The sequence below is a fragment of the Mucor velutinosus genome, assembly GCF_035048745.1.
Source record: "Mucor velutinosus strain NIH1002 chromosome Unknown tig00000041, whole genome shotgun sequence".
NCBI lineage: Eukaryota > Fungi > Mucoromycota > Mucoromycetes > Mucorales > Mucoraceae > Mucor > Mucor velutinosus.
The window spans coordinates 31257-45394 of NW_027041905.1; the positions used below are offsets into that span (position 1 = coordinate 31257).

The 14138-nt window shown below is 41.3% G+C and overlaps 6 protein-coding genes across 6 annotated transcripts; 3 read left to right on the top strand and 3 right to left on the bottom strand.

Annotated features, from left to right (window-relative positions):
* Window positions 1-572: 572 nt before the first annotated feature.
* On the top strand, window positions 573-4602 carry ATC70_000151 (Ribosomal_L14e domain-containing protein; the record flags this gene model as incomplete). The annotated part of the gene is made up of 5 exons (XM_064819572.1): window positions 573-949; window positions 1009-2065; window positions 2130-2330; window positions 2391-4095; window positions 4148-4602. 5 exons carry the CDS (start codon window positions 573-575, stop codon window positions 4600-4602), a joined length of 3795 nt encoding a protein of 1264 aa, XP_064683492.1.
* Window positions 4603-4746: 144 nt separating this feature from the next.
* On the bottom strand, window positions 4747-5580 carry ATC70_000152 (tRNA N(3)-methylcytidine methyltransferase; the record flags this gene model as incomplete). The annotated part of the gene is made up of 3 exons (XM_064819573.1): window positions 4747-4800; window positions 4863-5222; window positions 5575-5580. The coding sequence occupies 3 exons, from the start codon at window positions 5578-5580 to the stop codon at window positions 4747-4749; spliced, it is 420 nt and encodes a 139-aa protein (XP_064683493.1).
* A 248-nt stretch (window positions 5581-5828) lies between these two features.
* On the top strand, window positions 5829-6883 carry ATC70_000153 (uncharacterized protein; the record flags this gene model as incomplete). The annotated part of the gene is made up of 3 exons (XM_064819574.1): window positions 5829-5968; window positions 6025-6116; window positions 6180-6883. The coding sequence occupies 3 exons, from the start codon at window positions 5829-5831 to the stop codon at window positions 6881-6883; spliced, it is 936 nt and encodes a 311-aa protein (XP_064683494.1).
* Window positions 6884-9011: 2128 nt separating this feature from the next.
* ATC70_000154 (uncharacterized protein) lies at window positions 9012-10138 on the top strand (the record flags this gene model as incomplete). Its single annotated transcript, XM_064819575.1, has 5 exons — window positions 9012-9194; window positions 9255-9351; window positions 9404-9627; window positions 9680-9754; window positions 9812-10138. 5 exons carry the CDS (start codon window positions 9012-9014, stop codon window positions 10136-10138), a joined length of 906 nt encoding a protein of 301 aa, XP_064683495.1.
* Window positions 10139-10849: 711 nt separating this feature from the next.
* ATC70_000155 (uncharacterized protein) lies at window positions 10850-11794 on the bottom strand (the record flags this gene model as incomplete). The annotated part of the gene is made up of 1 exon (XM_064819576.1): window positions 10850-11794. The coding sequence occupies one exon, from the start codon at window positions 11792-11794 to the stop codon at window positions 10850-10852; it is 945 nt and encodes a 314-aa protein (XP_064683496.1).
* A 379-nt stretch (window positions 11795-12173) lies between these two features.
* On the bottom strand, window positions 12174-12548 carry NDE1_1 (NADH:ubiquinone oxidoreductase; the record flags this gene model as incomplete). Its single annotated transcript, XM_064819577.1, has 1 exon — window positions 12174-12548. One exon carries the CDS (start codon window positions 12546-12548, stop codon window positions 12174-12176), a length of 375 nt encoding a protein of 124 aa, XP_064683497.1.
* Window positions 12549-14138: the final 1590 nt, after the last annotated feature.

Genomic DNA, 14138 nt, shown 5'->3' on the forward strand with positions numbered 1-14138 from the left:
ACCTATGTATTGAACAATGAAACAAAGCATGGATCTCGACTGATTCGCCATATTTGTTGATATGGCTCCAGCCAGTAGATGTTGAATCGCTTTAGATTTGGATCCACATGTTGTAATTTGCCATGAAATCTGTTGATATCCAACGCCATCCTAGATTTGCATAATGTGCCTGTATGAAAATGTAGCTCATTTGGCCACAAATCCAGTTAATTTTAGTCCCTAAATGGCCATGGTGTGGTTTGAATGCCATGGTCCAGCTTACATGCTCTGCTTGGATCTAGCATTGCAAGATGGATTTCTGTCTTGATCCAAGAGGCCATGCTCATATTTTATTGATTTTTAACAATGCCATCAAAATACTATATAGCTGTGATTTGACTGGATCTATCTACTCGATCCAATCCATACTGCTGTGCAATGGAAACGTCAATTTATCAAGTGAATTACGCTGAGGTTCAAATCAACAACATCATCCATATATCATCAACTCTTTTAAAATAAAGAAAAATCTTTCTCTTTTCATTTGTCTTTCTCACTTTCTTTCTACGCTGTTTAATAGTTACAGCAACAACATGTCAGATTCCGAGATGGACAGAAGTCCAGTGTTAACGAAACGGGCTAGAGAATCCAGCGTCAATGAGGAACAGCTGTTACCACAACAAGTCGACCCAAAAGAGCAAGTCAGCTTGATCAAGCAGTTGCAGGAACAGCATTTGCAAGACGGCACAACGTGGTGCTTAATCTCAAAGGCATGGTATAATCGATGGCATCAATACTGCGCTCGTATGAGCAGCACACAACCTGAAGTCAGGCTCATTGGCCAAGGATCCCCTCCAGGTCCCATCGACAATCGCACCATCCTTCAAAATGGCAGACTTGCGGAAGATTTAGAGCTGGATGAAGACGTCTTTGCTGTGCCAGAGGAGGCATGGATAGAGTTAGTTGCTTGGTAAACACAGTAAAATCATGAGTAAAAGGCGCTTTGACTGATGCACACACTCTCTTTAGGTATGGCTCCAGAGACGACGCAGAACCTATTCAGAGACTGGTCATCACCAACGACGACGGAAAGACAGTCGACATGTATCCTCCCCAGTTCAAGCTGTATTTGATCGAGAGCAGCAGCAGCCATCCAAGCCAGCTGACGCGTTGTCCTATCATCACTCTCTCCCAGATCAGTACTGTCGCTGATTTCGTCAATGCTGTCAAAAATGCATTTGATCTCGCACCCGACACAGACATGCAAGCATGGATCCTCAAGAACGAGCCAGACACTCTATCTGTACCCAATGTATCTGCTCAAGTGGTGAATCAAGCAACCAGCTGGGATTTGGATCAGCAAGACGCAACATTGACTTTCTCTGGTGCGTCGCTTGTCGCTGTAGAGGTCAAAGATAAATCCACAGGTAAATTCCCATCTGATCAGCAACAGCCCACCACCAAAAACAGCGACTCGTCTTCTGTCTCATCTGCTTCGAGCTTATTTGCCAATGGATTCAACAATTTGACAACATCCTCATCCACCACGTCGCCTCCTCCTCCTCCTCCTCCTCGACACACACGTGGTGTATGTGGCCTGCAAAACTTGGGCAATACCTGTTTTATGAATTCAGCACTACAATGCCTCAGCAACACACCTCAATTGACAAAGTGGTTCTTGGCTGGCAATTACAAGACAGACCTAAACAGAGACAACCCACTGGGCATGAAGGGACAAGTGGCAGAGGCCTATGGCGAGTTGGTACAGCACCTGTGGAGTGGTACAGCTGGCTCATTTGCACCTCGAGATTTCAAGTATACCATTGGACGCTTCAACTCATCCTTCAGTGGATATCAACAACACGATACACAGGAATTACTGGCATTTTTGCTGGATGGCCTTCACGAAGATTTGAATCGCATCATCAAGAAGCCTTACATTGAGCTACCTGATTTCGATGGCATGAAGGATGCTGAAATTGCCCAAAAGAGTTGGGATTATCACCGTGCTAGAAATGACTCTGTGATTGTCGATTTGTTCCAGGGCCAATTCAAAAGTCGATTGATTTGTGAAGAGTGCAAAAACGTAGTGTATTCAAGTCAACTCGGGGAGACAAGCGCGCGTTACTGACTCATTTTAATGACGATAGGTCTCTGTCACTTTTGATCCATTCATGTATTTATCCTTGCCATTACCAATCAAGAAAAAGAGCAAGACCAGCATTGTTTATGTTCCCTATGATCCTTCGCAGCAGTTACAAAAGATGGTCGTGACCCTGAGCAAAGAAGCCAGCATTGCCCACTTGCAAAAGGAGGTGGCCAAGATGATGTCTGTGGACGATCCCAATACTGTAAGCAAGTACACCAACATGGGCACTATTGCTTATAACTCACTCTTTTCTCTGTTATAGCTGTTGGTGGTTGAACTCTTTAGCCACAAAATCTACAAGGTGTTCCCTCAATATGAACCTGTAGCTACCATTGGCTCTTCTGATATCATATACGTCTACCAACTTCCTGGCCCAGTGCCTCCCCTCCCCAAGAAGAAGGCTAGATATTCTTACAACCGCTATAGTCAGTTGGAGGACGATCATGAAGTGAGCCAGCCCATTGATGAGAATCAGTTGATTGTGTTTCCCGTGTACTGTGCCACGGTGACCAAGACTGACACGTATTCCGGTGAGCGTATCGACCAATTCGGCGACCCTATTATCCTCGCTGTGCCTCGCAAAGATGCCAACAAGTTTGATGTACTCTATCATCTGGTATCAGCCCATGTGGAACGCTATACTCAGTTTAAGTTGTTTGAAGAAGTCAAGGAGGATCAGCAGCAAAGCGTATCAGACAACGAGTCATTGGAGAAAGAGTCGCAGACACTTGAAGACAGCGAAAGTTTTGACAATGATGATGAACAGCCTCCTGGTTATGACACTGTGATTCAACAAGAGCAGCAAGAGCAAGAACGACAAGATGAAATCACGGAATTGGAGTCTACTACTGTATTGGAAGGCCAAGATGACATGGATATTGATACTGCTGCACCCAACCGCAACAACTTGATTCATACAGCTGCTGCTGTCACTGCTGCTGGTGGAAAGAAGATTGAGCCCATGAGCAACCTGTTTGCTGTCAAGGTCTTCTCTGCTCCTCGCTCGTACTCTCGTGGTCTTGAGGAACTCTTGCCGAGTGTACAGAGCTGGAATGGTTTGGTCGATCTTGCTGAAAGAGTCAAGGCCGAGCAAGAACAGCTCGAAGCGTATTTAAAGCAACAAGATGAATCTTCCTCTGATGACGAACAAGTTGAAGCACAGGAAAAGGATACTGACATGGAAGACTCCATAATACTACCTTCTCGCATAGAAGATGAGGATGAAGATGACCAAGTAGAGGATGCCGCTGCCTTGTTTTCTGCCAACAACCAACCTGATGCTGATGACCGTGATTCCATGGACAACGTATCCTTCCGCTCTGACAACAGCGACCGATTCTCCTCCAACAGCAACAGGCCATTATCCCCTCTGATTGCGCCAGCACCGCCCTCGCATTCTGCCCCTCCACCAGTTTTGCCCAAGCGAAAGGTCGCCTGTCCCCCCAGCACCATCATTCGACAAGGAGAAGGCATCCTGTTGGCATGGACACCCAAGAAGGCACAGCAACTTTTTGGTGCTGCTCGTCACCATAGCAACGACAGTGGTGTTTGCACAGATGCTTGGAACGACATGCATGATTTAGGAGATCCCAACGATGAGGACATGACTGCCCAGCAAAAGAAGCAAGTGACCTTGTCTGATTGTTTGGACGAATTTACCAAGGAAGAAGAGTTGAGTGAAGAGGATCTCTGGTACTGTCCCAAGTGTAAGAAGCATCAGCGTGCTACAAAGAAGTTTGATTTATGGCGCATGCCTGAAATCATGGTGGTCCACTTGAAGCGATTCAGTCATTCACGTACTTGGAGAGACAAGATTGACGCTCTGATCGATTTCCCCACATCAGAATTAGACTTGACGGATCGTGTGTTGAGCATTGAGGATCATGCCAGTGTCAAGGATGAAGATAGGCTTGTGTATGATTTGTACGGTGTGGATAACCATTATGGTGGATTGGGTGGTGGCCATTGTAAGTTGGGTTGTGTATGTGTTTGTGTACAATTTCTCATCTCTCTCCATAGACACAAGTTTTGCTCAAAACTTTGAGGATGGGTATTGGTACAATTTCGATGATTCGCACGTCAGCAAAGTAGATGTGAATGATGTCAAGACAACAGCAGCCTATCTTTTGTTTTACAAGCGTAGAAGGCCTTTGAATGAGGACCCCACGAGAACAGTAGAGGAAATCCTCAAGGAGGCGCAAGAAAAGCAGCAGGCTGCCGAGTTAAAGGAACAGCTTCATCAACCAGATGAGCCCATTGTCGAATTTTCAAATCACAACACTGTAGCAGGTTACTCCTCGTCCGAAGAAGAACAAGATGATTATGCCGAGATGAACCACCATGAGCCAGCACAGCCGTCTGACAGCCTTGTCACTGATGTCACTGATATAACACCTTCCTTTAAAATGCATCAGCAACAAGACCAGGAGAAGCTAGTGAAAGATTCAGACAGTGTCAAATCACACGATTTGTAAATCTGTACTTTTTCCCTCATTTATAAAGTTATACTCATGGACCCAATACACACACAACTAATAAACACACAATATCTTGCTCAAATCATCACAATGTTATTTTTCAACTTGGGTTTATTGAATACATGGAACGATAAAGAATATTTAAGCAGTTTGCTTCTTGGCAGCAGCAACAGCAGAGCCGACAGCGAAACGACGCTACAAGGTAGGATTAGTAATCTAGCATAACACAAACGCACACACTCTTTTTCTAAACTTACTTGGTTCTTCAACTTCAACAACTTGAAACGATCGAAATCAGACAAACCAGCACGGGTCTTGCGTTGCTCGAGCTTCTTGGCCCAGGCAGTCTTGTTCCAAGCGTTGACGGTATCGTTCTTCTCCAAAGCCTTCTTGAGAGCAGTTTGACCGATAGCACGAGGAAGATCCTTGAGGACGAGGGGAGTCAAGACCATGCGACGGAAGGGGAAGGCTTGACGAGTGACACCAGTGGTGGGACCATCGATAAGAGCACGGTTGTGGTCAACGATGTCAATAATGACAGCCAACTTACCGGCATCAGCACCGTAGTTAATGAGGACAACACGACCAACTTCGACTTGACGCTTGAAAGTACCTTGCTATATAATTCAAATGTCACATTAGCCTCTCTATTGTATTCTGTACTTATAGCATGTCGAAGGAAGAGAACATAAGCAGATCAATGAAGGGTATGGTATATTTCATGTAGTGCTGTGTGTGTGTGTGTGCATGTTGCTGTTATTGTTGCAAGGTGAACAATGTGCTTGATTAGCTGTTTTTTTTTTCTCTCTTTGCTAGCTACCGATCCAAAGCCATACAACTGTCATCCTTCATCCATGTTGCCCATCCAATGTCGTTATTGCTGATAATGATCCATGGATCATCCATCGATCGTCATGACATGCCCCTCTTCCTTCTACATGTTGCTATTAATGTGCTTTGATTACATACCACCATGGTTGATATTCTGGATGGTCTAGAGAAAGAGAAGGTATGCTTATGGTTGCACCTGTCCATCTCATTTTACTTGCGGAATCCCCGCAAAGGCAACTCAAATCCACTAGAGGTGCGGCGAGCTGTCCTCAATGCCCGGTTCGAGGAGTATCAAATGTAAGCAATAGAGGGACCCTTTCAAACAGACTGCTTTTACTGGTAGATGGCATTGCAAATCTGGCATGTCTTTTTCGCTTTTTTTTTTGACAAGAATGGCTGATAATGTGGAAACTGGAAAAAAGAGAAGCTCGTCTGTGCTCGATGTAGATCAAGACAAGAATGCAGAAAACACCTCCAAATTTGGTTCTCGACTCTTGAAGCAAGATAATGATGTCTTTGCTCACAATGCCTGGTAAGATTGTGTAGATCTTATAAAGGTGACCTTGCTTGACAATGAAATGCACACAGGGATCATGTGGATTGGGACCAAGAGCAAGAGGATATGGCTAAAGAAAAGGTATCTGCTCAGATGGAGAATCCAGTGCCAGAAGATGAGCAAGGTAATGAACGTAGACATGTGATGTGAGCCATGTTTGCTGACATGACAACACCACCACTTCCAGAGCAATATTACAAGGAACCAGCTGAATACTGGAACAAATTTTACGAAAAAAACGAAAACAAATTCTTCAAGGATCGCAACTGGTTAAAGATTGAATTCCCTGAGCTATTTGAAACAAGTCAAGAGGATGCTGGCAAGAAGCGAGTATTTGAAATTGGATGTGGAGCAGGCAACACCATGTTTCCCTTACTGGATCAAAGCAAAAATCCAGACCTGTTTGTCTATGCAGCAGACTATTCATCAACAGCAGTGGATGTGGTGCGAGGCAATCGACATTACGACCCCTCCAGGTCATCTGCCTTTGTGTGGGATCTATCCAGTGCAGAGATACCCAAGGAGATTGAACCCGAATCGTTGGATATGATTGTGCTCATCTTTGTGTTGTCTGCACTGGCACCAGAGCAGTGGGATCAGGCCATTAAGAACATTTACAAAATGCTAAAGCCTGGAGGATTGGTCATGTTTAGAGACTATGGAAGATACGACCTGGCTCAATTACGGTTTAAAAAGAACAGACTATTGAAGGAGAACTTTTACATTCGTGGTGATGGCACCAGAGTCTACTTTTTCACGCCAGAAGAAATTGCTAAAATGTTTGAAAAATTCACTATCGAGCAAAACGCTGTTGATAGAAGACTCATTGTGAATCGACAGAGAAAGCTGAAAATGTACAGAGTATGGCTTCAGGGCAAATTTAGAAAATAATAAAAATTGGGTTGTGTGATTACATGATTTGATGCTTGTTATATACATGCGGAAATGGGACAAATTTCGACCTTGGCAATTGAAGAGATGCGTTTTATTGTAAGTGCTGTATAACCTTTTTTCCAAATATATGTATGTACACCTTGATGAAGCATTCCAACAACCATAACTGCATAGCTTTCGTAAGCACTGTTCATTTGGACTATCTGTGTTTAGTACTATTTGCATTTGCCACTAGCGTTATAATGAAATTCCACTTTTCAACTTTCCATTTTTACCGTATCCAGCTTGTCACTGTGATTCTGACTTTCCTAGGGTTCTCCACATCTGAGTCCATGAAGACAATTCGTATATGGGCAGGCAGCACATTTGCATTACCTCTTACTTGTCGGAAATGTGCAAAACACGGCGAGATTTGGATATATTTGGGCCCCTTTTTCGTGACACGAGCAATTTTAGACGCTCAGAAGAGCATCAAACGATTGCTCCCATCCATCATTTATTTGCGGACGCCTTTGCTCAACTTTTTTTTTTTTTTTTGCAATCGTCAAAAATCGGCTCCAAACCATGAGGGATACCTCATGGTTTTCGTCGAAAAATTAAACGATCGCGATTATGACCCCAAAAATGAGCACTTTTGCTATAGCATATAATAAATCAAAATATTTGTATCGATCCAAAGCAGGCCTTGAAACTTTGTTTATACGACTTTCATATGTAAAATCTCGGCATTTTTGTCATAAACCTCATTTCACATTTTCTAAATTTGTCCAGCAAGTTTATTCAAAACATCTATTATAATTAGCATCGTTGGATACGCCTTAAAAAGTACTTTTGGAAAGCTTAGGGGACTATGGGATAATCATCACAATTTTATAGTCGAATATCACAAATTTGATCGATAAAGTCGAAAAAAAACAGAATTTGGCCAATCTTGAGCACAAGTTTGTCGAGGCTTAAATAAGCTCGGGTGACACTAACGCTATTGTTATTATAGAGACAATCGATGCTTTCATAACATATAAGAGGTTAAAAAGCTCCATATGATAGCCTGGTCACTTTGCTTTGCTGTTATTGTGCATTATCTGTGATTGATACGTATCCAAATTTATTGCGAATTGCTCATGTAGATGCGAAGTGCCGAGTTTATATTGTACGTAAAAATCAGAATAGAGCTTGGGCGATTTTATCTGCTTGTCGAATACAGCAGTTGCAAATATTGAATCATGAAACACTGGCAAAATAAAAGGGAGAATATGCTGGTTTTCAGCTACCTAGACACTAGTAGAGTGATGTCAAGGTTCCATTGAATACTAGCTGTCTGCTATCGTTTACAAGAATGTCAAGCCACCATTATGTACATATACGCTTGCTGTAGCACGATACAAATTGAACAAGGCTCCACTCAAGAAATTGGAAGGAAGTTACAACGGTAAACGATGGTCATATAAATACATAGTGATAGGAAATCACCATTTACATTTCAAATTTCTTGCTGAGAGAAATAGTATAAAAATAAATTGATGTTGTGAGATTGGTATAAAGAAGTGAATTATGCTGATGAAAGGTTACAGGAATTCGTCTTGCCCGTCTCAGAGCATGAAGACGACCATTGCTGTTGCAAGTTTCGGTCTCTCCTATCAGTGTCACCCAACCTTTGTAATTTTTTAGTTTATACTTGGCATTATCTATGCGTTAAGTCATTATTGAGCCGGAGACTGACATTTGATGTAGTCATCATGGCAACACACATGCTATGATATAATCTTGATTTGATACACGTAGACTCAGTATCCCTTGACTGCCATGGACACGAACAAAAAGGCCAATAATCAATTGGAAATTTTTAGCATGCTATCCAAGAGAAATGAATTTGCCATCTTCACTTAACAGATTCAGAAAATTTGATGTTGTTTCTACAACTTCCTAAAAGAATAGACGATTTCCAAAAAAGGAATCTTTTTCTTGAGAGTGTCAAAACAAATGACCGAAAATAATGCTCTATGAGATCAATTAGAATGGTATTTCTTCATCAAGGGGTGCGGTATGATTTTGAATATAAATACGACGCAATTGCATGCCCTTTACCTTGTTCTTTTCTCTTTAATCTATAACACCAGCACGCAAAATGACTGTCAACAAGCGACCACTCCCACCTACGCCCACATCTACTACCAGTACAAAATACACCAATGTCAATGATGCCATCCAATCGCTATTACAAGATACAAATGTCGAACACTTGACAGAAAGAGAGAGACGCTGGTATACTGATTTAACCAATTGCCACAAGGCAATGGAGCAAAAAGAGGTATATGCTGCATTTACTTTATCGATGCATATGCTGGATGCTTACAGCGTATCATTTTAGTCTACCATCAGTAATCTCAAAGCCATTGTGATGGAATGGAAAAAGAAGGCTATCGAATACGAAAATTCTTACAAAGCCATGAAACAGAAATTAGAAGGTATGCTTGCCTTTTGATAGCTACACTTGATGAACTGACACACGTTGACTAGATCGCGAGCAATTTCTGATAAAGCAACATCAAGCGGAAATTGAAGCCATCACCAAAACGCAAACAGATCAAGTCAATGAACATCTCGAGCTGATTTTACAGCTGGAAGCAGAGAATCAAGCACTGAAAAACAAGGAGCAATGTCAACAACAACAATTACCAAATCCAAATAGTGCAAATGACATTTACACAAGTAGCACACTGCAACTGTGTAACGAGGCTCAGGTAAACATCGCACATTCAACAATAAGCAATGCGTAATAACATGCTATCTTAGGTTGCCAACAAGCTTGCCAGTGAATCAGTTATGTACAACAAGGACAATTCAGACTATTTGATACAAAGCATCAATGTAAGCTCGTCTTGATGACACGGTAGTGGTGTCAAGCTAATCAAACTTTCATGACAGGATATGGTGAACGCAATGGAAGGCACACTCCATGAATTCAGATATCACCAAGATGAAACGCCCCTATCGCATTCACCGCCTGCTTTAATATCTGATTCATCTTATTCATCCTCTGACGAGTCCACAGATGAACCACTTTCTCCAGCATTACCGCAGCCACAACAAACACCTAAAAAACGCTCCATTCGCAACAACTTTCTGTTTCGCAACAGTAGTAGAAAAAGCCAAGATGACACGCCTTCATCAGCGAAACGAGTATGTTCCCTAAATGAAGCACATGGATTGCAACGAAAGCCTACCAGGGCGAGTTCATTATTATCGTTTTAACACATGTCGCAATAAAACTGTAAATAAGCCACTAGAGAGAAATTGTTGGGCCACATGAGCCTCATCCTAGTCTGCTTGTGTATCATTTGGATATACTAGGAGAATGTTGTTTTTTTTTTTTAGAATGTACAATGGTGGTCTAGAATCCCAAAAAAAAATGTGGCCGTGCCTATGGATTGCTTGCTTTCTTTATATATGTAAATTCCAGAGGCAGGTGAGAATATTTTGTCTACTGTAAAATTAGGAGCACATTGGTAAGATGTATGTACTTGTTTCTTTGCAGGGCCATCCTCAGGAGATGTTACTGCTGCTAGAAGGGAGATGCCCACATGTAGGCTGTGGTTCAATCATATATAGACTCCTTGGCAAAAGGTCTAGTCTGCTGAATCTGTCATTTACAATGTGGTTTTTATTTGTGGTATGAGAGGAAAAAAGACTATTACTGTTTGAATGCTGTATGCACACACACACACATACATAATGCAGATGCACTATTTTTTCTTGTTATTTTTATATATACATATACAACTATCAGGAGGCATTCAGTAGTAATTAGAGGGACATTGCATGAAAATGCAAAGAAAATCAAAATCAAGCACAAAAGGATTTTTTTTTAAGAAATGATGGCTTTATATAATGGTATAATAGAAGTAAATGTCTTGTATAAGTACAACTTACACTCGTCTCTGTCCATCATTGTCTACTCCTGATCTATGCTCTTGATAGACAAGCATAGTCTGAAAAGAAATCAAACAAATGGCCATCATTCAAGATAGATTTGTCTAATAATGGAAGTAGTTTTGATTTTAACGAATCCGTCTGCTGTGTCCATGGAGTAACCTCAAGTTCGAGCTGCTGATTATCACCAAGCGAAAACAACCGATTGAAATACGCCAAGACGTCTGTCAAATCTTTGGATGTGTTGGCCAGCAGTTGAGGCAAGATATCGCTATCCAACGCATTGAACACTTGGATCAGATTCTGCTGGATATAGCCGTCCAATGCAAATGATAATTGTGCTGCCGACTGCTTTAAGCATGTTGAGCTGAGCAGCATATCTTGCTTACCGCAATATCTTAAAGCTGTAGATCGGATATAAGCCTCGAATGCAGGCTGGCCTAATTTATCTGCTAGACGATCCCATGCAAGATGCAAACTGCCTTCAGTATGTGCCTGAATTGCTCCAAAAATCTGCGCATGTAATATCTCCAGGTCCATCATTTCCCAAGAAGAGATGATTCTAAATGTCTTTTGTCTATTGCTATTCATTGCTTGCTGCTGTTCGGCTGGTTTGCCCTTCTTTTGCTGGATGGAAACAGATATATGCTTTTGAAATTGCTCAGATATCGTCTTGTATGTTCCAGATTTGATAGAATCCAAATGGTCAAATTGCCAGTGTGTTGATACAAGCTGGGCGAATCTCTCTACGGGTATCAGGAAATCTGTTTTTGGGCATGTATTTGGATCTTGTTCTATTGTGGTGGTATTGTTTGGTGATTCGTCCACCTGATTGGCTATTATGCTGGTATGACTGACAGCGGATGTTGTGAATGTCGTTGTGGAGCTTGCTGCTGTGATTATGGAAGATGTAATTGGTAGACATTTGACTAATAGAGCTGTGTTTAGTAGTAATAGAATGATGCTCGTCAATTTCATTATAATTTTATTTAATGATACAGGAATGAAGGTAAGAGAAAGAAAGAAAGAGAGAAAGAAATGAAAGGAGGCAGCCTACTATATATATATATTTATAGAAATAAGCCAAAACAACAGGGCTTATTTGCTTGTGATCTGCCACTATATTTATCTCGCGTAGGCTGAGTTTTTTCAGAATTGCTGAATCAAGTGCAAATCTTCTGTTTCTTCCTTTAGATAGGGTTGAATAACTTGTTTGTCTAAATAGTCATCGCTTATTTGCATCTAAAAAAAAAGGGGGGGGGATTCTGGGTGAGTAAAACGTCGTCAATATAATATGTCTCGATTTCCCCTACATGCTGTCCTGGACACACCAAAAATTCTAGACGGCCATGATCGTTCAAATACCTGAGCCCAAGCCAGTCTTCTGTGTAAAGCGTCTGGTTCTGTAACGGAACAAGCTGTCGATCCTCATCATGTAACCAGAACCACTAGTTGACCGTTTAATACCACAGTAAACATATCCCAACCATTCACCACCTACTGCTGTGTAGCCTGGCTTAATCATCACATCCTCACTGAATCGAATCATTACAAACTTGTCCAATGAACTGAGGTTCTGCTTGTATCTAACATTCTCATCGTTCTCGTTGTTCAGGCCGGGTAAAAATCGATTTCTCTCCAAATAACCCTTCTCGTTTGCTGGATCCCGATAATATTGTGCTTGTACGATGCGACTCTGGACATAATCTGAATAGACGCCGCTCTTTACCATTGTTCTCATCAATTTACATGTAAAATCCCGTGGGTTCATACAATTTGGAATATCTGACACACCTAAAATGAGGAAAAAGTCTTGGCTTAGGGAACGAAATTCATGCAGCTTTTTGATCCAAACCTCTATGCGGGGAGCCAAATGTTATCAAACGATGAACCACTGGCTTATTGCATCTTTCGACATATGCTCTATAATGCTGCACTGATAAGAGAGGATGGCTGCACACAAATTGCTGTAGGTTGGTACCTTAAAAACAATCCGCCCTGTAAAGCGTATAGAATATAAACTGGTGAATATTCAAGGAGTCAGTTACAAGGAAACAAGAAAATACCTGAGAGAATCCAATAGCGTTAAATCCATCTCGCAATTCAGGTATTTGCCCTAGCTTTTCGCATACAGCGTCAACTTGCTGATCAATTCTACCAAAAAACCCAGCTTTATGATCATCATCGACCGAGTTTCCTACTTGGACGCTGTAGACAAATGTTCCATCCAAGCGATCTCTGATCAACTTGCTTACTCTTCCCATCGAATCAGGATTGCAACAATCATCGCCCATGCCATGCCATAACACAACTGTATTTTCAAAATGTCAATTCGGTATTATTGTGTAGTTTCAGTTGCATTTACCAGGCTTGTGTGCTTTATGAAGCGTGCATGCGTAATGGTTGCAAAAGAAGGGATATATTAAAATTCTTTTGCACTTTTTTCATTTCAGCCACAATAGCAACAACATTACCGAAACATAGACTAGAGCAAAATAGTAATATGATGATGCTGAAAAATAGCATTTCTTTAGAAGACTAGGAAGTATGTAATGTATTGAATTCAGAAGAAGGAAAAAAAAAAAAAAAGAGAAACATATTAATGGACTGTGAATTTGAGGTCATGCTGTACCACATATTCTACACAGCACCAAGTATGAAATACAATGGATGGGCTTAGCCTTCAAAGCCCACTTGAAACTAAATATGCAAATTATATTTTAGATTCATGATGCTATCTCTATTGCTATAGTGTACCACGAGGTTATATGGATTGACTATTTAGGTGTACACATGTTTACATTTAACAAGGTTCATCGGATCAATTTTGAGCGGTTGTTTATGCATTGTACGATACAGTCGACACTTGCCGCCTTACCAACGTGCCCTTTCATTCCGATGGATTCAAGGTGCATTTAGGGCTACAACCTTAAACATGCTTTAGGAACATACCTATGATATCATCATCGAGAATATATTAAGGCTGCAAACTCTTCTCATTGCTGAATCCGTATCAAACGCATTTTAAATTTGGAGATTCTTTAGGGATCTACTGAATTAAAATTTGTACATTCAACAAAGTACATCCTTCTAAAGTAGGTTCAGAAAGTCCATAAAATGCGCGTATTGGCTACAGAATTCAAAATACGTTAATAAGATACAATCTAAATAGCATCAGAGTAATCCAGGCTGCTCAAGGAGCTTTTGTTTTGTTTTGTTGGGAAAAAGCAATTTTTGTACAAGATGTGCAAATTCACTGTTTGACCCAACTTTTTTGACCTCAACGCTTAGGAGAGATTCCTTGTTTACGCATTTATCTCCG